Here is a 24,828-nt window from a genome sequence, read left to right as displayed (position 1 = left end):
AGAATCAATTGGGTATGTAAATCGTAAATAATAATTCAATTATTCAATGCTTGCAATTGCTGTTTGAACAGAATGATATATAAACTCGAAAGTAATATAACATATTAGAATGGCTCAAAATATAATAGTAAAGAATTGATTATTGATCTAATACAGGTGTAAAGTATAAAAATTGCTCTAGAACAACATTTTTGTTTCAAGAAAGGTGCACATATATTCACACTTGATTGTTTGATCACCATACATGTTGTAACATTTCAATAATAATCATGAAATTTTATTTTTTTGTTCTCAGTCTTCAACATAATTATTGCCCATCAATAAATCATGCTGCCCCTAAAGTTCATTGAATATTTCCAACAAATTATGTGCATGAACCATTACTTTTTCAACCTTATTTGGTAATTAATATTTATTCTATTTATTACATGGCAAAACATCATATTAAAGCAATAATTTCAGAAGTTCCATTGTTTGTGAGGTTTTGTGTAGTTCATCATATAATTTTGGGTTAGGGTATTATTTTTATTTACATACTTTTTTACACACAAACAATTATGCTATTGGAAATCATATTATTTTTTACTGTTATAAGCAGACACTCATCATTTCAAAATAGTGTTTTTTATGTAAATCTGATGAAATCTGAGTCATTGGAAGAAGTTTTACTGATGATAAGTAAAATTGGTTATGAGAAGATAAATGGGTTATAGTTATAAAACGAATTTTAGGTAGAATGAGAATTGAACCAATGGACAAAGAAGTCATTCCTTATAAAGTTTCAAGTTCTCACCAAATATCACAGAGATGTCCAAAAAACTGAAAATTTTATGAAAAAATGTATTTTACGAATTACAGACAAAAGGTGGACATTTTAATTTTTTTGTCACTAGTTGGGCCAATTTGAGGTTAGCTGTAGAATGTGAGACTTATTTGCAAGAAGAAGATTGATTATATACACAGTATAATGAGTAGTGCTGAAATCACTAATTAATGAGAGATAAAATTACTGATTAGGAGCATAAATTTATTCTCAGTTTTGGATTCAATGATTGATTGGTAGTTATAATTAAATAGAGCAGATCAACTTCATACATGAACTGATGTTTCGATTTATAAAGTATTCGAAATATAGTACTTTCGCTAATATCGAACGGCAGTGAATGAATATAATTTATTAAATAGGCTACAACATAAATTATTTCTAGTACAGTATAATGTAGAGTATTATTCAATAATAGTTTGAGAAATCAATCATGTTCAAGATTAGCAACATATTGCAATGTTTGAAATGACTGATATATAGTTAGGCCTCTAGTCCTAGAATAGAAATGAGGTAGGCTGTAGTTAAGGCTAGCTGGCTGAGGTAGCTGACAGTAACTACATAAGTTAATTCTTAAACAGTTAAATAAAAAAAAGATAATAGACAATATACTATAATTTTTAATAAACAATCGTGATTGTTTATTAAAAAACTTATCTATAAATTAAAGCTAGAACTTTTTATTAAAACTGATGGAATTAATTTCATATATTTCAGTAGGAGAATTGAAACTTACTAAAAAAGAAATTGAGGAATCATGACAATGATATTACTTAATAATTTGAAATTTAATGAATTAAAGTAACTCTCCAGAGGGAATAAATAAGAAACTTCAAAATGAATAATTAAAAGACTACCTTCAGTGTAGTGTTTATAGAGTGATGAAAGCTAATCCATCTTGAAGTAGGCAAAGAACAAAATACATAACATAGATCCAAACAGAATGAATAATAGAAATAGATTACATTTTCTTTAGAAATAGATGATCAACGTTATGTTTCAAGATGTCTCCTGCTGATACTTGATAAGTCATAGAACTAAAAATATAATAGCTAATACATAGAAATACCTTCAGATGCTAATATTTCAAAGGTAATGAAAAAGTTCTTAACAATAACAAAATTGCTATGGCATTTGTAACTGACAAATTTCTATTCATGACACATAGCAAATTTAATATGTTTGTATAACTTTGATTATAGCAGGCCTATCAAGTTAAAAGAACGTTAAATTCGACAAGATCTAGTAACTGAAATAACAGTATAATACTTTAAGAATTACTCTACACCTTGACAATGCAGTGTTCAAATGAACAGGTACTATTATTGTTGTAAGTATTGTAGCAATGTGACTATACTTATTGATACATTTTAACATTTTTTCAATTCAGATATTTATTGCTCATAAGACTTGATCTGATTCTTTGTTGATAAAATAAAAATAAAATAATATGAGATGAATTTTACGAGTTTACATGCATCATCATCCCTAAGAAATTCAGACAATGATTTACATTTTAAAGAGAGCGTCTTCAACTTTCTAAAGCACTGGTACTCTTAATGAAATATGTGACATGAACTTTGCTTGATATTTAGAAGTTGGAATGCAATGGGTAATTCAAATGACAAAGTCAACTAATGTTAAAGTAAAGAATAATTCGCTCAGATAACATTAATGCCGAAAGTTTTTTTTTGAGATGCAGCAAAAGTAAATGCTCGTATATAACACTTTTTGAGTTCAATCGATTTACAAATGCTGCAAAACGTCTCAACTGATTGAATTAAATCAAGCATTTTTCTATTAATAAAAAATTAAAATAATAATTGCTTCCTCATTAAAAATATTGTTTTTCACTCACAATATAAAAAACTCAGTTTAAAAAAAAAAACTTCAAGAAATCACCTGCTTAAGAGACAGATCCATAAAGATAAAAGATTTTGAAATTGCTATTTTGAAGTTAAACATAAAGGTATAAATATACTACAGTAATATTCCCAGCTTCTGATGAAGATGCAAAACACCTTATCAGCACAATGATGTAACGGGAAGTAATATTGTATTACTACCACCAAACCACTAAGTATCAGGTGAGTGATATATTAGATCATGAAGCTAAACAGGATATATACAGGGAGCTAATTATAAAGTTGGGTGTGAACTAGTAACTTAAAAAATTGGATGTACAAAAATTAATAACTTGAATGTTGTTGCGATTAATCATAGCAAAAACAGAAACTCTTTGTGCGATTTTACTGCAATTGATAAATGGAAAATACAGTGTTAAAAAATTAAAGTTGATAATATACTCGTACATGGAACCGTCCTATTAAAATTTGCATGTAAATTTCAGATGTCACAGGAATTAAAGGGGATAAATCCCACCTGCTCGGTGCTAAATAAAGTGATCAACCAAGCTGAGCTGAAATCGATCCCAATTATAATCAGAGATGAACAATACGTTTCATGGTATGAGAGGATGATGAAGTGTTCAAACACTTAAGCAACAACCAAAAAATCATAGAAACTATTATTTTAAAATTGATAACAGCTTGAGAAACGTTGATAATGCCGAAAGTACAAATATTAAATTAATCAATACGGACAAAAGTATTAAGATAGAAGAAGGAGGAAGTGTTGAAAATAAATACAGCTGTAAAGCTGCCAGTAATGATTATGACAACGATGATACTGATATTTATATAAAAAAAGATTATAGCTATGAGAGTGTGGTTGATGAAATTCCTGATGAGTGTTAATGATGATGATGATGATGATGATGATGATGATGATGATGCTAACGATGAGAATTCTGAGGATAGTTTATGATTGACATGAGTTTTTCGAAGAAAGGAAAAGAATAATTTCTTACAGTAAAATGATCACAAGCTAAAGAATATGAAAGGACGAAGAGAGATAGGAAATAAAAAATTATCAACTAAATGATTTTGGTACTATACTATTTATCACATGACAAACTAAAAATTAATCAACAACTTCAACATTTTTAAAAATAAATAGTTATTACAATGTCCTAAAATTATTCTCAATTTCCGCATAGAGATTATCTATCACTAGTAAGTTGGCACAAATGCATAACTTTATATTACACATCTTTGGATGGCTGGGGAATAATATATTATGTTGGTGGCAACTGGCAAGCTTGTTGGTAAAGGAACAAAATGTTTCACTGCCAAGAGATTACCAACCGGGCTACAATAAAAAACCGGACTTGTAATAGAATTAAAAGTATATTTTTCTAAAATCGAATATAAAATTATTTGAAAGTTGATGATCAGCATACCTGTAATTCTAAATTTGAAACGTTTAACCTAGTTTACGGTAGCATGTAACAAATACCCTACGTGATATGCCTTTGTGGAAGATCCATCAATCCTTTCGGTCGTTCAAGAAATAGCATCTGGTTGGACTTTCGATGAGCACTGGTTTGTTGGCGGCTCTTCTTTGGTGTTTCTGGCGAATTATGTTGTGATTTGTCGACGACAACGAGCTGGAACTAACTCCCGAGTCACTTGATTTCTCACTCAAATTCGAACAATTTCTGGATTGGCTCGGATTCCCAGCTTCGCAGTTCAGTTCCGTTGCTATGTACTTGACCACACCCACCTGCAAACCATAATCTATTATTACAAATTAAAGTTTATCCAATCAGCCAATGTATGGACTGGGAAACTAATGCATACCACCTACGTTTGAAACTGAAAATATTTTTCTCCGTGCATTCTGCACAACTGCTCAGTGTTCGTGAGTGAGCAGTTCTACCTTCATTTTGTAATTTATTGCCTTGCATATGTTTCTCCAACGAATGTGTTCATTTGATACTTCTATATCTTTCCTTGTAACTTCTTAGTGTTTTCGGTCATTTATATAGCCTACGCTACTTTGTGGAAGATCCTTTCGTTCGTTCAAGAAATAGCATCTGGTTGAACTTTGAGCAAGAAAAATTCATTATAAACAATGTTCACTTCCTAGTTCAGGTATACTCATATTTTTATTGGTCACAACATGCTTCATGTTTAAACCCATTTTCAAGTGAATCATTTTCTCAAAATGATGTATCTTAATTGATGAAACATGTTATTAATAATAAAAAATATATTTTGAAAAAGTTATTTTATTTTTATCTTTATGTTCATAATAATTGAAAGTATATATAAGAATATTTGCAGAAACGATGATTATCTTCCTTTCGGTTAATATATTAAAATTATAGAACGAAAAAAGGTCTCTGTTGTAATGGATAGAAATAAATTTAACTGATTTAAAAAATATATTTTATATTCAGTTATATTTACTTAAATTGCCTAATTTGTATGTTGTAGTTTCTATTCTACATGTCATGATTTTCAAAAAATCTCAATTTACTGGACCGTTTAAATTTTATTCATAATATTTTTAACTGCGCAACATTTAATTTTAACAAACAGTTTTGAGAAAAAAGAATATCAAGGTACGCTGCTGGGGATGAAGCTCAGTGTCTTGAATCTCAGATTGATGATGTTATTCAAATTCACTCTTCCTTTCAACCCACCACAAATTATAATAACATTTTCTCAACTCAATAATGGAATTAGACGATAACTTCATTTTGGAATTAGACTAGAATACTCATTTGTAGAAATTCGGGGGGTAGCAGTTTTCGGTTAATAGCTTGTCGTTTCACTGCAAATTTATGACAAGATTTATAGATTGATAGATGAGTGATAAATCTATATGATTAAATGATATTTGACTTTGACTGATCAGTCTTGTTTTAATTACTGAATTATCATTAAATGGCCAGTTTGAAGATGCTTCAACTATTCTCCCATCCATTGATCGTGCATTATTCATTTTAAAAGATCTTGTATCAGTTGTTATAACTATTCTCCCTTCCCGGTCGTGTGTTGAGGGAAGGATATTATTTTATATTTTTCATCCTTTACAGAGAATCAACTATTATTTGTTGGAAACCGCCGATTTATGAAGTTACATCACAATATTATATTATCATTATTCAAATTGCATTCAATCTTCAATCTCATCAATTAATTTTTAATACTTTGTAAAATTCGTTAAATATTAATTAACAATACAGTCATTTAATGTAAATTAGTGTATAAGTCAGTATACAGAGTGAGTCATATTTATGGAAACCCTTCAATAAGTTGGAGACTGTTGTAGATATAATACTGTAACTATCAGGATAAGTTATTGGTAAAATACTCCACCTTTTGACGTACAACTGAATTTCAACCCCTCATAAGGAGGTGACTTAGGTATTGTAACTCGAATATTTTAAATGTAATACCTACCCATTGTGAAGTACATAATTTAAAGGCCTTTTTAAAACAAGAAAGATGGCATCGATAAAAATGTTCTATGATTCCTGTATCCAAAATGGCGAATGATTGAAGTTTTAGTTTTTAAGGAAATGAGGTCTTTTCAAAATGAGAAAGATGACATCAATAAAAATGGTCCATGATACTTTTATCCAAAATGGCGGCTGATTGAACTTTATCAATTATTTCTTTAAAAACGAAAACTTCAATCAGCCGCGATTTTGGATAAAAGTATCATAGAACATTTTTATTGATGTCACCTTTCTTGTTTTAGATAGGCCTTTATGTATGTAAATTATGTATCACACAATGGGTGTTAACATTTAAAATGTTTGAGTTACAACCACTCATTTCCTTGAAAACTTAAACTTCAATCAGTCGCCATTTTGGATACAAGTATCATAGAACATTTTTATCGATGCCATCTTTCTTGTTTTAAAAAGGCCTTTGGAATTATGTACTACACAATGGGTGTTTACATTTAAAATATTCGAGTTACAACCCCTGTCACCCCCTTTTGATGGGTTGAAATTCAGCTGTACGTCAAAAGGTAGAGTATTTTCAGGTCATATATATTTTTAGACAGAAATTAATATGAACTTCAACTTTCCACAGCAAGAACATAACCTATTTTCATGGACATGTTATTATATATCAAAATTTTGGAACATAATAGTTTTGGGCAATGCCTGTTGTTCTTTCCTGGTCATATTAATATGATGTGTAATTGTATTAACAAATAAATAATCGTGTATCATCATAGAGAAAAGTTAGCATAAACTATCTTTAGTTATGCTATCTTTTCTGTTGCATAGTATAATTGAATGAATAAATGAATGAGTGACCTTCTCAGTGATGGGCTCAGTGGTACCCTTCTCATTGAACACATTCATTTCAATGGCGTTCTTGTTGGCTCTGTTGTGAGCGGCGGACGCAGATATGTTGGGCAGGAATGCGTCGGCTGGTGAGCTGGCTGCGGCTGCATGCAGCTGAATGGTGGCGCTGCATCCGCCTGCAGACGGCGTGTCCAAGCCAGGTTGTTGGCGGCTGCGTTCTCGCGCAGGCGCAGAGCTGCCTCGTCATCTGTGCTGCTTCTGCCTTCGTCTGCGGCTGAACAAAAAATTACAATTCAAATTTCATTAATTAATAACAAATAAAATTCGGTTAGTGAGACAGCATTATCAAAAAGTTTCTCATAGAAAAGAATTATAATTAATATAAAAATAATTACGTAGTACCCTTTTTTACTTTTTTATATAAACACTTCTAGTATTCAGCTTCCAATCAATTTTCAAGTCTCTCTTTTTTCAAAAAAGGACATTTTTTCCTTGGACTTTCAAGTGTTTATTTTTGAAGAAAGGTTTAGTAGCTGAAACTAGTGGTGTTTATAAAAAAATGGAAAAAGGGTGCTATGTGAATATTTTTATATTAATTTGATAATTCACGTAGCCCTATTAAAATACTTTATCAGAAAAGAGTTCATTCATCAGTGGTGGAACTAGGAAGTAATCTACCCGTTCTTTACAATTTCAGTAGAACATTTGTTTGGTATTCATGTGGTTTTGAGCTCATGATCTAAGAGATTTTGTTGCTAGTTTATGACTGCAGAAAAAAGAGTAAAAGAAAATTTTAAATTTTCCTGTCATTTTAATCATTCAATAAATTTGAGGTCGAAATCAAGAAAGCATTTGCTATGTGCTGATATTCACAAACAAGAGGAAAAATTGATGGCACTGACAGTTTGATTGCTGGGGAATGTGAAAGCTGAAGTATTGTTCACACAAAGCTTACAAACATCTGCCAATTCTCTTAGGCTTCAAGAGCCGGTTTCCGAGCTCGGGATCTATAAGTTCTGGACTCACAGAGTCCAGGACTAAAATAAGCACTCGGGTCTAAATCGACTTTCTGAGTCACGGGTTTATCTTCTAAACTCCGGGGTCTAATAAGTTCTTGAATTATTTGAGTCCAGGACTTTAACGCAGTAAACATGAGGGAAATTCACGATACTATATTGTTGTTATTTTGGCAATGGGAGACAGCTGATTGAAGCGGGCTTATTCAAATGAGCATGCTCTCCAAACTATTTTGTGAAAATACGTCTCGATTTATTTGTAGGCCTATTCAAAGCATAGCCTTTTGAAACATGAATGGATAAACATTTCATTTTACGTTATGCTATTATTGATCATTGATCCTAACCAGTGATTTTGGAATAAAAAGTTGGCTATTGAGTTGGGAAACGTATTTGTTTTGAAAAAAAAAACTGGAAAGATAACTTATTATTGTTGTATTATTATTAATATGTTGAATATGACATTTATTTCATCGTACTTGAAAATTTTAGGTCATGTCACAGTCGTAAAATAAGGTTAGTTTTTACGCATAATTATGATAGTACTTTATTTTAAATAGATTTGCAAACTATAAATTATGAATTTAGATGTACTTATCCAAATAATTTACCTATTCCAAGACATTTATTTGGCTATTCATCTACTACAAGACAATAACTGAGATGTGTTTGCTCAGTTTATTAAGTTCAGAACTTAATTCTAAAACCTACCTCAGTCGACGGTTTAAAATCACGCTGTTTCAAGTTCTGGACTTAACGATTTTTGATAAATCCTTGACTCGGAAAGAGGCCATAAGCCCTTTACTCAGAAAGCGAAATTATAAACCTCAGGGTCTAACGTGATCTCTAAACTCCAAGGCCTATTAGAGTCCTCGACTACATACATTAACGCTCTGACTCGGAAAGCCAATTTTCTGACTCCAGAGTTTAAAGCCAGTTAAGTCTAGAACTTAGCTAAATCCCAAGCTCGGAGAACGGCCCTAAATAATAAATAAAAACCCACTCGTTGATACAAATATCTAATTCCGAATATTTGTAGAAGTATAGGAGATGATTTTGAATAATCTTTTTTTTTTAATTCAAACGATAACTCAATTACATAGTATTATTGCCACCTCCCTTTTATATCTATTATATCCACTTCACCAAGCAGAACAATATTTAAAACTTTCCTTCATAATATAAGGTACACAGCTTGATAAAAATTAATGAGGAGAGCTATACATAATCCGAGAATTGAAGACTATATTATATACTTACATTCATACTCGTTCAAAACTTGCACAGCAGCTAGAATCTTGGCTCTGTGTTGCGGATCAGTCATTCCCAGATAATCCAAATCCTTCTCTCTGATTTCACTGAACGCCTCCAGATCTTCGTAGCCATTCAATACAAACAGCGACATGTGCTCCTGTGGAATAGTTGGTGATAAATATTACATTATGTAAATGTTTAGAGAGATGACTGAAGCTACAAGAGCCATAGCACACAATTCTACTGCCAAATCAGCAGTATACCAGTAGTACGACAGAGGATCACTGTAAAATACAAGTTTTAGTAGCTTCTGTAGAGAAATTATGGGCAATTTTGCATGGAAAAACTTTTAAGATGGTCTAAACGGGAAGGTTTTTCTCTAGTTGTAACTTACTGATTGTGATTGATTGACATACTGTATTTAATTGTTCCCTTCTACAATTTAAATTTATATTGTAGTAGACTGCTGAAATGAATAGGTAAATTAATGATGTTTCATGAAGAAGAAGGATATCACTCATACAATTTTTAAAGAAATGAATTATTCCAAAAAGTGTGAATTTTGTACTTGTTTCAAGTTATTAACTTCAAGTTATATAATATGATAGTCCCCTAATAAAAAGATGATTATTGAATAAATTGATCAGTGTGCAATAAGTCGATTTGTTTTTTAAATTTGACTCAATATAGAATATTAATTTAATATCAATATTGCTACTTGGCAATCAATAAAATTACTGTTGAAAGCAAACTGTTACTTTCAAAATTCATTAGTACTCGTTGTAGGCCTATATGCAAAAATTTAAATGAAATAAGAAAGCATTAAAATGCTTATGTAACTTTTCCAAGAATAAAGTAACAAAGTCCAAATTGAAAAGATCAAATCATGGGTAAAGATGAACTTTACCTATGGGTTAAGATAAACTCTTGATATTGAATTAGTTTCATGTACGCTTTTATGATCAAATAGAATAGAATATTTTCTTTATTCAACACAGTTGAATATATTAATCAGTAATTTAGTAATTAAGCTTCCATGAAAAAATAATTAATTTTTTAGAAGTTGATAAAAGTGTAATCATGATTTCTCTTTATTTAGTATTGGCATTTGAATCAAAATAGGGAGCCTACTTCATGAAAATTAAAAAGTTTATTCCAATACAGGTACAACAAATTTGTAGCATTAGTTAACACTAGAATATGTTTTCAATTATAAAAGAAAATGCGTGATTTTTTAAAAAATATTTATAATACTTGCTGTCTAATGTATGCACATCTCATAAGCAGTTGTTCCGTAAAATGGACTTCTCAGTTTTCTTAAAACAGGCTACTGATTGCATTTATATTTCTTCATATTTACTACTTGTGATTTTATGAATTTCGATTTGATTTTCATTTATAGAGTTAATACAGTTGTCTAACTTGAACTGAGGTAATTGAGAGTAAAAATATTATTGTTCAATAAGTCTATGAATTCAAATTCATGTTTTAGAACTCGTGGCTAGAGCTCAAGGCTGTTTATACTAGCCACGCCAGACACTATTGCTCTACGATATTCATATTTGTCATTTCAAGTAATAAAATTTATTCGTGCACCCAAAGTTAAGCTGAGATAGACTAATAGACAAATTTCATAATTATAGCACATATTAAATTAGGATACCATGCTGGGTTGACAGAGGGATACCAGCCTGAGCTGTCGCAGTGTGTAGTACTGTTGTAAGTGTCTGAGAGAGTCGCAGGGAATTGAGTTCATTACACTATGAATACCTGCCGGGACAGCCGGGCAGCCGGCTGGTGTCTTACTTGGGCTCTGAGGGATAAGGCTGACTATTAGAACTCTTCGGGGATCCGGTCTCACCGCGTCTCAGGAAGTATTGGATCAACCGGCCGCGGGTTCAGGCTATAGTGAAGGGAAAAGTCACCAACTAGGGGGAAACATAGCACCTACGGTGACTGCGTACCTAGGAGTAGCCTGGCCTAAGGGTACACGGTCAGGTGAAGGCTCCAGACTATGGGAGATCATCTGGACTCTCCGTCTTTGGGAGTAGCTGGGCACGATATTGCCTCTGGCAGAGTTTCGGGGTTTTCTAATGATTGGTTTTCTGAATTCTTCCAGAATACGGAAATCAACGAGGGCGCCCCGTATCTAGAAGTAGCATAATACTATGTCGACCCCCCCCCCTTTGGTCTCTCTTTTCGAAAGGCTCGCGTCTCTTTTTGGGCGCCTGCTCGGTTGACGTGCAAGTGCCAGCCTTCGAGACACTTGGGAGCTTCGAGTATTATTTTTCCAGGCTTGTAGACAAGTTAGAGGTCTTAACCGGCCCACGAACCGCCGGAACTGCAGCAGTACCCACGTCCGGGATGACTAGACGTTTCTGTGGGTGGTTCCACTGCAACACAGACCAAACTCTTCTGTTATAATTGCCAACCGTTAGACATTAGCTCGCGCGCCCACACTTCGCGGTATATGCGAAAAGCGGGTGACCACTTTGAGGTGTGGGATTAGTGTGTGGTTCGCATCCAAACTAATCTACTATCTTACTTGGGTTACCAGCCCGGTCACCATTCCTGATGGTATACTGGTGTCCCAGCTTGCTTAGCACATTATACATACTTCCGTCCTTCATGAAAAAGCTCACATTACACACGCACACCACTGCTGCTTCTTTGGTATCCCACTGGCAACACAGCCTGGTGTCCTAATTTAATGGGGGGCCTAATGCCTAATATAATGTTCAAGTTGGGGCAGTCAAACAGCTCTATTTTAGGTATAAAAATAAAATTAACAGAAAATGCTTTTCAGTCATATATCCCAACAAATCGTGAAAACACAAATTACAATTTCGGTTTCATACAGAGAAACTGTTAATTTTGAATATTACTCCAGTAAGGTGGCGATCGTCATTTTGCACACATTGTTCAAGTTCCATACTGGAATTCTCACTAACAAGTAGAAAAAAATTGAAGTGGGCTGTTCAAAGTCCTCAAGAACTTCATGAAAGGCCACTCCATTTTGCCAAAGTAACTGTTTGGAGCGCGATGTCTTCGAATGGATAATAATTGGTCCATTTTTTTTTTTTTTTGAGGATGACAACGCCCAGGTAGTTACTGAGCACACCAGTGTTATGGCGTGTTAGTGACAGTTGCAGTGTGAGACTTGTACAATGTGTGCAAAATGATGGTTGCCACCTTACTGTAGTAATATTCAAAAAGTATCAATTTTTATGCATCAGACCAAATATTCCATTTGTGTCCTAACAATTTGTTGGAATATATGACTTGAAAATATGTTCTGCAAATTTTATTTTAATACCTAATGCACTATATTAGGTATTAAAATAAAATTCGACTGCCCCACTTTGTAGAAGATTACATAATTAATACTTGTGTGGAGAGAGAAACCCAAAGAATTGTCGAATAAAATTAATTTTGATTAAAAGGTGGCTGGTAGCTGACCTCCATCTGAATTGTGCGCAGCATCTGCTCGATAGTGTGTGGCCGATGGCGAGGCTTGTGTGGCCTGACATGAGTCTCTGGCATGAGCTCGACGTTGATGAACTTGAACTGCCCCTCCCGCCAGCGCCCCTCCCGTCCCCCCTTGGTGCGGCCTCGCCACAGTCCGCTCTTGCTCATCGACAGCACCTCGATTATGTCTCCTTTCTGCACACACATACAATAAATCATGATTTAAATACAAATAGTGTAGTAATTTATTTGAATTCAAGATGCAATGATAGAATAGTGTGTATATAGTGGTTTTTGTGGGTGTGATTATTGATCATTGGACTGGAATTGGGACAAGCTAAAAACTAAATATACTCAAATTTTTCAAATAAGCTATTCATGGATACTGCAAGAAGAGTGCAGGGTTGATACTGTTGCTTCTCTATCAATCATTTTTAAGACTAAACGCTTCTACAAAACTAAATATACTCATATTTTTGAAATAAGCTTATGTTGGAAATTGCAGGAAGAGAATAGGGTTAAGAATGTTGTTTCTCTCTCAACGATTTTTATGACTAAACATTTCTACAAACATGAATAGATGAAAAAAGAAAAAGTTTGTGAGTTGATCACATAAATATTCTTTATTTATAATAACATTATCTATAATCCAATTGATCACAGAAAAACAAGTTGGAATACTGTGACATACTGTGATGTGGATGATATTTTATACTGATAAACTGTTCTCATTTAAAAAAAATAAGATTCAGGAGTCATTATTCAAGGATATCCTCGAGTAGCTTCCAATTGATTTTCCTTATTCAAGTTGTTTTTGTATATGAATATGCTCTTGAAGTTCACCAAATTATTAATGAACTTATTAATAAAATGTGATAAAAAAAATGTGATGATGGAATGGTTTAAGCCACCTCAAAAATTAGTTGAGTAGTTGATTTGGAGACATTTCGACCTAATGATGTATACTTCCATAAATTTGTTCATTGATTGATTGATTGGTTCATACAAAAAGTACATCATCAAAAATGATGGGGAGAGAAAAAATAAGGTAACCTTGTGCTATTCCTCTCCCAAATTTAGATAAGGTTACACATTAGATGGGTTTGAATCTATTGTTAGATATGAAATACTTATCTGGGGAGGTGCATCTTACAATCATGTAGATCCACTCATAAAAGTACAGAAGCTTACATTGGAAATGATCAACTACAGAGTACAGACCCAGACCCTACAATACGGAACTACTAGTTTGGTATTCTCCTGATTATGTGTCTTCTCTGAGCTTACTTCTTTACATGATACTGATGTTTTTCCAACTTCCTGTATTGAACTAATATAATATCCATTTTTTTCAAGTCAGACTTTCTCCTCTTGTTATTTATTTTTCTTATTTATTTATTCTTGTTATTTTTTTAAGTTTTCATTTATAATAATATTGTTCTCATATGTCTCTCCAATTCTTTACATCAACTAAGGGGTTTATTTATTCTTCAATAATGGAAATTGTATTTACTCAAATGAAATTTCCATTATTACAAGTGTATATACGTTTTCTTCTTCATTTTCCTGTTATTTCTCAACATTCAGTCCCTGTGATCAGACTGTTGTCTTTGGAGGGACCTCTCTAGTTTAATGAAACTTTTCCTATATGAATTTGTTATCAAGTATTATGATTTATTTGTAACTATTGTATTGCATTGTAATTATGGGAGAATAAATTCAAATTGAACCTGAATTTTTGAGATTTGTTCCAAGATGGAATAATTATTCAGCAGCATTCGTTCAAATATTATAAAACAGGAGAAAATACAATTGAATTACTTTAAACTTGAGAGCATCCTCATCATAAGGACTGGGCGTGTAATCGACGAGTGCTCGAGCTCTGGCCAGCATCGGAACTCTGACAGAATCGTCCATTGGTGTTGTTGAGTCTTCAGAGCTGTGATTTGATGACGGTGGTACCAACGCCTGCAAACCTGAGAGAAATAAAATTGAACAAAATTGTGAAGAAGCAATACAATCAAGTATAATCATATTTATTGCAATTAAGTCCATCACTTAATGTCCAATCAGTATATTTTAATTAAAAGAAAAAACCGAAAAGCGTTAATCCAAAACAATATTACATTGGAGATTTTGATCATTACCGGTACTAAAATATTTCCATCTTATCCAATGAGCAAATTAATTGTTAGATACGATGAAGGCACATAAGTAACTGCAACACTGATCACCACTGAATCTCTCAAACCTTCAATTTTTCAATCAGGGGAAACATATTTTTAATTTTTACAACTGCAATTAACATATTGTGATTTTAATAAATAGTAGAAGACTTAGATTGAATCGTTAGCTAGAAATAAGATAATTCTTTCATTTTGATGAAAAGTGGAGAACGTGAATAAAACAGGAGATAAAAATTAGATGATTCTTTCAGTAATGGAGGAATCAACGATGAAGACTCTACAAACAAATAAATTGATTTCATAACTATTATTTACTCTGGGTTCTGGGCACATACCATGTGGTATTGCTGTGAACTAAACCGTAGATTATCAGCTACAAACAAAATACGGTTTGATTATAATATTTTATTGCTACCAATAAATATTTAGCCTACAATTCGCTATCAATTTACTTGCGAGAAAAAAATTTGAATGAAGAAAATGAAACCAATTTATTGCAAATAATTTTACTATTGGATTAAAAAAATCGTTTGAGTTTAGAGTACCATACTTCATACGAATGTGAATTTAATAAACTATTATGAAAATACACTCATCCACGTTTTTCGAAAGTCGGCTTGAGATTGTCCATATCATGATTTGATATGTGAAAATGAAAAATATCAAACATGAATTGATATTTTTGAAAAACATAGAATGAGAAAACATAGAAATAAGAATTCTGTCCAATTACAAGCAGAAAATATATTTATTAAAATAGAATTTGTTATGATACTTGAAATAAAACAGTGGCTTATAAATGGTATTGTGCACTTACTTGATCCACTTGGTAAGCTCTCAGCAGAGCTGTGATGGAGCGCTGCATTCCTGTGACCTGATGACTGCGGCTTCTTCATTGTACTTACACTATTATCACCTTTTAGGCCTCTCACTCGATGAGCAAGGGACGTATTCCCACACTGCAACAGAAATAAAATGTAAAAGTATATAATTTTTTCCACTTCTTTCAATTTTTCTAATGAAATACTAATTGGGTTATTAAAAAATAAATTACAGTTACTCAAACTGTAGCATGTATTTCGTCATGTTGGGTCTTCAGACCGACTGATGACCGTAATTTATCATGTAAAACTTGCGATAAAAAAATTGGGAAAGATATTACATAGTCTCAGTGCCTCCCCACAAAGTCCTATTACCTATCAATGAAGCTTCTTGATATTTTGACAAAAATTCCAATATGCATTTATTTATATTTCACTAATGAATATAAATCAGTTGATTCTCCGGCCAGACAATGCAATTAAACATTTGAACAATTAAATTATTGGGAATGAGACACCGTTTGGACACGTTTCTCTATTTGAATGAATCAAATTGAATAATATCAATTGCACTGATATAATTTTGGTTATCAATGAAATTATGGATAGATTTGGATCGAGTATTTTAGGCTACTTTCTATCCTTTTTGGAAATTTATAATTTTGGACAGCCAATTTGAATCTCTATAGATTTGAAAACAAAGTGGAGTAATATAATGTATGACTTGACTATTAAGGTCCATACAGATATACGCGCCGCGAACATGAGCAATTACTTTTAATCAGCTGATTATATCTGTATTTTTACAGAAACGGTAAGATACAGATATAAAAAGCTTGGCATCAGCTCATTAAAAGTGAATTGCTCATGTTCGCGGCGCGTGAATCTGTACGCACATTAAGGAATATGGTTGTTTGAGTATGGTGATCAATTTATTTACAAATGATTTTTTTTATTAGAATTCATTGTTTGAAATTTAGATTATTGATCGAGATTGATTGAGACTGTACAACATAGACCGATTCCATACATTATTGTCTTCTTAAGTAATAGAAAATCAATGGACCTACTTCTCCGATTTCGAAGATAAAACTTGATAAATAAATATCAAGATGATCAAATAAAAATAGGATTACAAATAGGATAAACAAAACACAATATCAATAATTATGATGCTTTCAGTATAGACTAGTACATCATAGTAAATCATTATTTTACAGTTTTATTTATTTATTTATTCATAATTTATCATCAACTTAAGGACAAAGAAACAGACTACTGTCCAAAACTTATTTTCATCCCAATTTCATGAAATAAATTGTCCAAATAAAGGTTATGTGCGACTTTCCAATTCTTCACTAACTTTCACATTGAAACAAAACACAAACACTTGAAACAATTAATTTTGTTTTAAGTGATTAGTGAGTGTATTTTGTTACTTAATTTAGATTTAAAACAATCTTGATTCGAACTTTTCTGTTTTCAAATGTTTGGACTGAAAATTGGACATGAATTAAAAGTGTATGGAATATAACCTACTTTTTGGACTATAGTGTATAAATCGAAATTCGGAGAAGGAACAGTTTTGGGCTGTGCCTGTTGGTCCTTCCCCAATCATTTCAATGGATTGTGTTCTATGAATCAATAAATGAATAAATATAAACTATGCTTTTATGATTGTATGCTTTTGTACTCGAGAGCGAAGCTCGGTGCCCCGATATTACTGTACCTGTAATCCATATTGAATGAATAGATAACGAAATTCAGCGCCAATATGAGTTTATTTGGAACAGAGAAAATACCTAACTAGATAAATCAATGATATAAACGTGATGGACAATATTTCGTAGACGTGGAATGTCGAAAGACTAATAAAAATAGAATTCGATCATTATTAGATTATTGTCATAGCTTTCATAATCGATTACACTCACAGAAGAATGTAGAGTAACTAGTTCCTCTTGACCAGCGTAGTCAGAGCTATGACCAGGAGAGATTGCACTTTCGACACCCTGCAAAACGAAAAATGTGCATTATCTCATTTATCAATACGATAATGGGAGAAAACATGAGCTTAGACAAAAAGTATTTTTTCCGGTATTTACCGGATCAATATTCATCATAGGAAGTGAACTTAAATGGTACTAATGAGAAGGTAATTTACATACATACTGGACTGGAGCATAAATTAATTACTTGAAGAACTTAATTGACATTTTCATAGAGGTGAAAAGAGAACGAATCAAATATTATGAATGTTTACAACAGTAGAGGCAATCTATGATGGTAAACAACACTTTTTCATGGGATATTGGGTTCGCATGAATATTTGAATAGTTTGCAATGAGAGCGTCGTGTTCAGGTTTTGCAACGCAATTATTGGCATAAATCGATCAGCATCCAATCAACAGAAACAATATTTACAGTTTCATTCAACTCCGACAGATACTCACACTGGATACGTTAAAAATTGTATATCACGCATTGGTAGAGTCAATAGCAAAATATGGAATCCTGGCATGGGGAGCTACGTATTTCTGCCATATCAATCCTGTTTTTAAAGTCCAGAAACTCATCCTCAGAATAATGGGACAGAAACATCCACTCTACCCTTCAGATTCTCTATATGAAGAGCTCCAACTACTGAGCATCCGACAAATTTACATTCACAAATTACTCACATTCATCAGGAAAAACCCGCAGTTCTTTCTCAACATGGACCACACCCACAGCACGCGAAGAAGGAATATTAATCTAGCAGTCCCCAGGATGACAACAACTGCCGCCCAGAGAACAGTCACATACTTAGGACCGAAGATTTACAACAGGCTGCCAATGGACATCAAGGAAATGGTACTGGTTAATATATTTAAAGCAAAAACAAAACTTGGATAATTGAAAATAGAATAAATTATAGTGAAGACCTTATTACAAACTAGATATTATGAATATTATTAATTCATTTTTTTATCAATCCTTTTTAAGAGACTATTCTCAAATATTTTTTTCTTTTAGAATCTAATTATTTTCCATCAATAATTTTCTATTTTATATATAGGTATTCATTTACTCATTTAATTTCTTTTTCTAAAAATTTTGCTTTTTTTTCATTTTATTTCTCACATAAACATTATTTTTCCTTTTAGTTTTGTAATTGCACAATAAACCAGATTTAACAGCTCACATAACACAGATGTTCATAATTTATTTAACAAGCATAATATTGTGGTTTCCCAACACATATTTTATATATAGTGGGGGCCACAGAAAAAAAAATAAAATAAACATTCAACACAATGTGCCACTGCGAAGCGTGGCAGGGTACAGCTAGTCTATATATATAAAATGTTATGTTGGTTTGTGTGTAATGCAAAAACTCCAAAAGTACTGGACCGATTGAGTTGAAATTTTAACATGATATAAAATCCGCATCAAGGATGGTTTTTATCTACTTTTTACAATTTTCAGGGGCGCTACGCTCGCCCGAAAATTTTTAACTTTTTGTTTATGGATTTTTCCGATTTTTGACTTCACATTCGGGGTCAGCTCGCGAAAATAAGTCGATTAAAAAAAAAAAAAAATTGGCCGGGACCGCAGGGTGGCCCGGGGGGAGGGGTGAAACTTTGGCCATTTTTGGCCAGATTTGAGCTGAGTGCTGCTGCAATCAAAGTGCAAAATCTGACCGCTAGATAGCGCGCATGTTTCAAAACGCAGCTTCAACAGGTTCGTGAGATATAGAGTACCGGTAAACTACACTCTTGATTACCGTATGTTTTCCGGTACAATTATTGGATTTCAATTACTTTCGCAATTCAGAACAAAGAAAGCATACCGATGCTTTTTTTTCGATAATAAATTCGTGTTTCAGTGCAAATAATCGTGTTACTTGTGTTAATATTGTAGTAATTTCAATCAGTGAATGGATCGATACCGGTACTGTGCTACAATCAATTGGCGATTCAGTCGATAGTGTGAGTATAATCTTATCGATGTAATCAATCTTGTAATGAATATAATTATTGAGGCTTTTATTCTTGCATTTGTGTATTCATAATTTCTCAATTGTCAATGTTTCATAATCCTCCAACCTTAGTTCATAAGCTGATTGGCTTATCTTATAGTTTCAATATCTTATTTCTATTTCATATTCATGCTATGTTTCCTTCTATCATAAAACAACGAGAAATAAAAAAAATTCTTATCTCTTTTCTACTAACATACCGGCATTTGACAACGGTGTTGTGATAATACGATCTGGGCTGTGTTGCATGCTAAAATACAAAGTAGGCTAATATTTTAGTAGTCAGCTGGTTATTTGATCATATAAACAAAATGAAGGGATAGATTATAATAATATATTAGTCTATCTTTAGAATTGTGTGGTCTAGATTTAGATGAAAAAAGAAAAAGTTTGTGAGTTGATCACATAAATATTCTTTATTTATAATAACATTATCTATAATCCAATTGATCACAGAAAAACAAGTTGGAATACTGTGACATACTGTGATGTGGATGATATTTTATACTGATAAACTGTTCTCATTTTAAAAAAATAAGATTCAGGAGTCATTATTCAAGGTTATCCTCGAGTAGCTTCCAATTGATTTTCCTTATTCAAGTCCAAGTTGTTTTAGTATATGAAGATGCTCTTGGAGTTCACCAAATTATTAATGAATTTATTAATAAAATGTGATAAAAAAAATGTGATGATGGGATGGTTTAAGCCGCCTCAAAAATTAGTTAAGTAGTTGATTTGGAGACATTTCGACATAATGATGTATACTTCCATAAATTTGTTCATTGATTGATTGGTTCATACAAAAAGTACATCATCAAAAATGATGGGGAGAGAAAAAAATAAGGTAACCTTGTGCTATTCCTCTCCCAAATTTAGATAAGGTTACACATTAGATGGGTTTTAATCTATTGTTAGATATGAAATACTTATCTGGGGAGGTGCATCTTACAATCATGTAGATCCACTCATAAAAGTACAGAAGCTTACATTGGAAATGATCAACTACAGAGTACAGACCCAGACCCTACAATACGGAACTACTAGTTTGGTATTCTCCTGATTATGTGTCTTCTCTGAGCTTACTTCTTTACATGATACTGATGTTTTTCCAACTTCCTGTATTGAACTAGTATAATATCCATTTTTTTCAAGTCAGACTTTCTCCTCTTGTTATTTATTTTTCTTATTTATTTATTCTTGTTATTTTTTTAAGTTTTCATTTATAATAATATTGTTCTCATATGTCTCTCCAATTCTTTACATCAACTAAGGGGTTTATTTATTCTTCAATAATGGAAATTGTATTTACTCAAATGAAATTTCCATTATTACAAGTGTATATACGTTTTCTTCTTCATTTTCCTGTTATTTCTCAACATTCAGTCCCTGTGATCAGACTGTTGTCTTTGGAGGGACCTCTCTAGTTTAATGAAACTTTTCCTATATGAATTTGTTATCAAGTATTATGATTTATTTGTAACTATTGTATTGCATTGTAATTATGGGAGAATAAATTCAAATTGAACCTGAATTTTTGAGATTTGTTCCAAGATGGAATAATTATTCAGCAGCATTCGTTCAAATATTATAAAACAGGAGAAAATACAATTGAATTACTTTAAACTTGAGAGCATCCTCATCATAAGGACTGGGCGTGTAATCGACGAGTGCTCGAGCTCTGGCCAGCATCGGAACTCTGACAGAATCGTCCATTGGTGTTGTTGAGTCTTCAGAGCTGTGATTTGATGACGGTGGTACCAACGCCTGCAAACCTGAGAGAAATAAAATTGAACAAAATTGTGAAGAAGCAATACAATCAAGTATAATCATATTTATTGCAATTAAGTCCATCACTTAATGTCCAATCAGTATATTTTAATTAAAAGAAAAAACCGAAAAGCGTTAATCCAAAACAATATTACATTGGAGATTTTGATCATTACCGGTACTAAAATATTTCCATCTTATCCAATGAGCAAATTAATTGTTAGATACGATGAAGGCACATAAGTAACTGCAACACTGATCACCACTGAATCTCTCAAACCTTCAATTTTTCAATCAGGGGAAACATATTTTTAATTTTTACAACTGCAATTAACATATTGTGATTTTAATAAATAGTAGAAGACTTAGATTGAATCGTTAGCTAGAAATAAGATAATTCTTTCATTTTGATGAAAAGTGGAGAACGTGAATAAAACAGGAGATAAAAATTAGATGATTCTTTCAGTAATGGAGGAATCAACGATGAAGACTCTACAAACAAATAAATTGATTTCATAACTATTATTTACTCTGGGTTCTGGGCACATACCATGTGGTATTGCTGTGAACTAAACCGTAGATTATCAGCTACAAACAAAATACGGTTTGATTATAATATTTTATTGCTACCAATAAATATTTAGCCTACAATTCGCTATCAATTTACTTGCGAGAAAAAAATTTGAATGAAGAAAATGAAACCAATTTATTGCAAATAATTTTACTATTGGATTAAAAAAATCGTTTGAGTTTAGAGTACCATACTTCATACGAATGTGAATTTAATAAACTATTATGAAAATACACTCATCCACGTTTTTCGAAAGTCGGCTTGAGATTGTCCATATCATGATTTGATATGTGAAAATGAAAAATATCAAACATGAATTGATATTTTTGAAAAACATAGAATGAGAAAACATAGAAATAAGAATTCTGTCCAATTACAAGCAGAAAATATATTTATTAAAATAGAATTTGTTATGATACTTGAAATAAAACAGTGGCTTATAAATGGTATTGTGCACTTACTTGATCCACTTGGTAAGCTCTCAGCAGAGCTGTGATGGAGCGCTGCATTCCTGTGACCTGATGACTGCGGCTTCTTCATTGTACTTACACTATTATCACCTTTTAGGCCTCTCACTCGATGAGCAAGGGACGTATTCCCACACTGCAACAGAAATAAAATGTAAAAGTATATAATTTTTTCCACTTCTTTCAATTTTTCTAATGAAATACTAATTGGGTTATTAAAAACTGTAGCATGTATTTCGTCATGTTGGGTCTTCAGACCGACTGATGACCGTAATTTATCATGTAAAACTTGCGATAAAAAAATTGGGAAAGATATTACATAGTCTCAGTGCCTCCCCACAAAGTCCTATTACCTATCGATGAAGCTTCTTGATATTTTGACAAAAATTCCAATATGCATTTATTTATATTTCACTAATGAATATAAATCAGTTGATTCTCCGGCCAGACAATGCAATTAAACATTTGAACAATTAAACTATTGGGAATGAGACACCGTTTGGACACGTTTCTCTATTTGAATGAATCAAATTGAATAATATCAATTGCACTGATATAATTTTGGTTATCAATGAAATTATGGATAGATTTGGATCGAGTATTTTAGGCTACTCTCTATCCTTTTTGGAAATTCATAATTTTGGACAGCCAATTTGAATCTCTATAGATTTGAAAACAAAGTGGAGTACCGGTAATATAATGTATGACTTGACTATTAAGGTCCGTACAGATATACGCGCCGCGAACATGAGCAATTTACTTTTAATCAGCTGATTATATCTGTATTTTTACAGAAACGGTAAGATACAGATATAAAAAGCTTGGCATCAGCTCATTAAAAGTGAATTGCTCATGTTCGCGGCGCGTGAATCTGTACGCACATTAAGGAATATGGTTGTTTGAGTATGGTGATCAATTTATTTACAAATGATTTTTTTTTATTAGAATTCATTGTTTGAAATTTAGATTATTGATCGAGATTGATTGAGACTGTACAACATAGACCGATTCCATACATTATTGTCTTCTTAAGTAATAGAAAATCAATGGACCTACTTCTCCGGTTTCGAAGATAAAACTTGATAAATAAATATCAAGATGATCAAATAAAAATAGGATTGAATATGAGTTAAATGAATCTAAACAAAACACAATATCAATAATTATGATGCTTTCAGTATAGACTAGTACATCATAGTAAATCATTATTTTACAGTTTTATTTATTTATTTATTCATAATTTATCATCAACTTAAGGACAAAGAAACAGACTACAGTCCAAAACTTATTTTCATCCCAATTTCATGAAATAAATTGTCCAAATAAAGGTTATGTGCGACTTTCCAATTCTTCACTAACTTTCACATTGAAACAAAACACAAACACTTGAAACAATTAATTTTGTTCTAAATGATTAGTGAGTGTATTTTGTTACTTAATTTAGATTTTAAACAATCTTGATTCGAACTTTTCTGTTTTCAAATGTTTGGACTGAAAATTGGACATGAATTAAAAGTGTATGGAATATAACCTACTTTTTGGACTATAGTGTATAAATCGAAATTCGGAGAAGGAACAGTTTTGGGCTGTGCCTGTTGGTCCTTCCCCAATCATTTCAATGGATTGTGTTCTATGAATCAATAAATGAATAAATATAAACTATGCTTTTGTACTCGAGAGCGAAGCTCGGTGCCCCGATATTACTGTAGGCCTACCTGTAATCCATATTGAATGAATAGATAACGAAATTCAGCGCCAATATGAGTTTATTTGGAACAGAGAAAATACCTAACTAGATAAATCAATGATATAAACGTGATGGACAATATTTCGTAGACGTGGAATGTCGAAAGACTAATAAAAATAGAATTCGATCATTATTAGATTATTGTCATAGCTTTCATAATCGATTACACTCACAGAAGAATGTAGAGTAACTAGTTCCTCTTGACCAGCGTAGTCAGAGCTATGACCAGGAGAGATTGCACTTTCGACACCCTGCAAAACGAAAAATGTGCATTATCTCATTTATCAATACGATAATGGGAGAAAACATGAGCTTAGACAAAAAGTCTTTTTTTCCGGTATTTACCGGATCAATATTCATCATAGGAAGTGAACTTAAATGGTACTAATGAGAAGGTAATTTACATACATACTGGACTGGAGCATAAATTAATTACTTGAAGAACTTAATTGACATTTTCATAGAGGTGAAAAGAGAACGAATCAAATATTATGAATGTTTACAACAGTAGA

General features: G+C 32.2%; 1 protein-coding gene across 1 annotated transcript in view; it reads right to left on the bottom strand.

The window, feature by feature from the left end:
* Nucleotides 1–641: 641 nt before the first annotated feature.
* LOC111055637 overlaps nt 642–24,828 on the bottom strand; it is a 364,687-nt gene continuing 340,500 nt past the window's right edge. The window contains exons 10-19 of the mRNA XM_039420075.1: nt 24,490–24,567; nt 22,564–22,705; nt 21,382–21,536; nt 17,678–17,755; nt 15,740–15,881; nt 14,558–14,712; nt 12,728–12,931; nt 9,275–9,425; nt 7,008–7,272; nt 642–4,447 (exon numbers count right to left, since the gene is read on the bottom strand). Coding sequence (XP_039276009.1) covers nt 7,052–7,272; nt 9,275–9,425; nt 12,728–12,931; nt 14,558–14,712; nt 15,740–15,881; nt 17,678–17,755; nt 21,382–21,536; nt 22,564–22,705; nt 24,490–24,567 — 1,326 coding nt within the window. The 3' untranslated portion in view covers nt 642–4,447; nt 7,008–7,051. The remainder of the gene's footprint in view (nt 4,448–7,007; nt 7,273–9,274; nt 9,426–12,727; nt 12,932–14,557; nt 14,713–15,739; nt 15,882–17,677; nt 17,756–21,381; nt 21,537–22,563; nt 22,706–24,489; nt 24,568–24,828) is intronic.

This window comes from Nilaparvata lugens, chromosome 2 (assembly GCF_014356525.2).
Source record: "Nilaparvata lugens isolate BPH chromosome 2, ASM1435652v1, whole genome shotgun sequence".
Classification (NCBI taxonomy): domain Eukaryota; kingdom Metazoa; phylum Arthropoda; class Insecta; order Hemiptera; family Delphacidae; genus Nilaparvata; species Nilaparvata lugens.
Note: the sequence above shows the minus strand (reverse complement) of the source record. Positions and strands in the feature narration are given on the sequence as shown.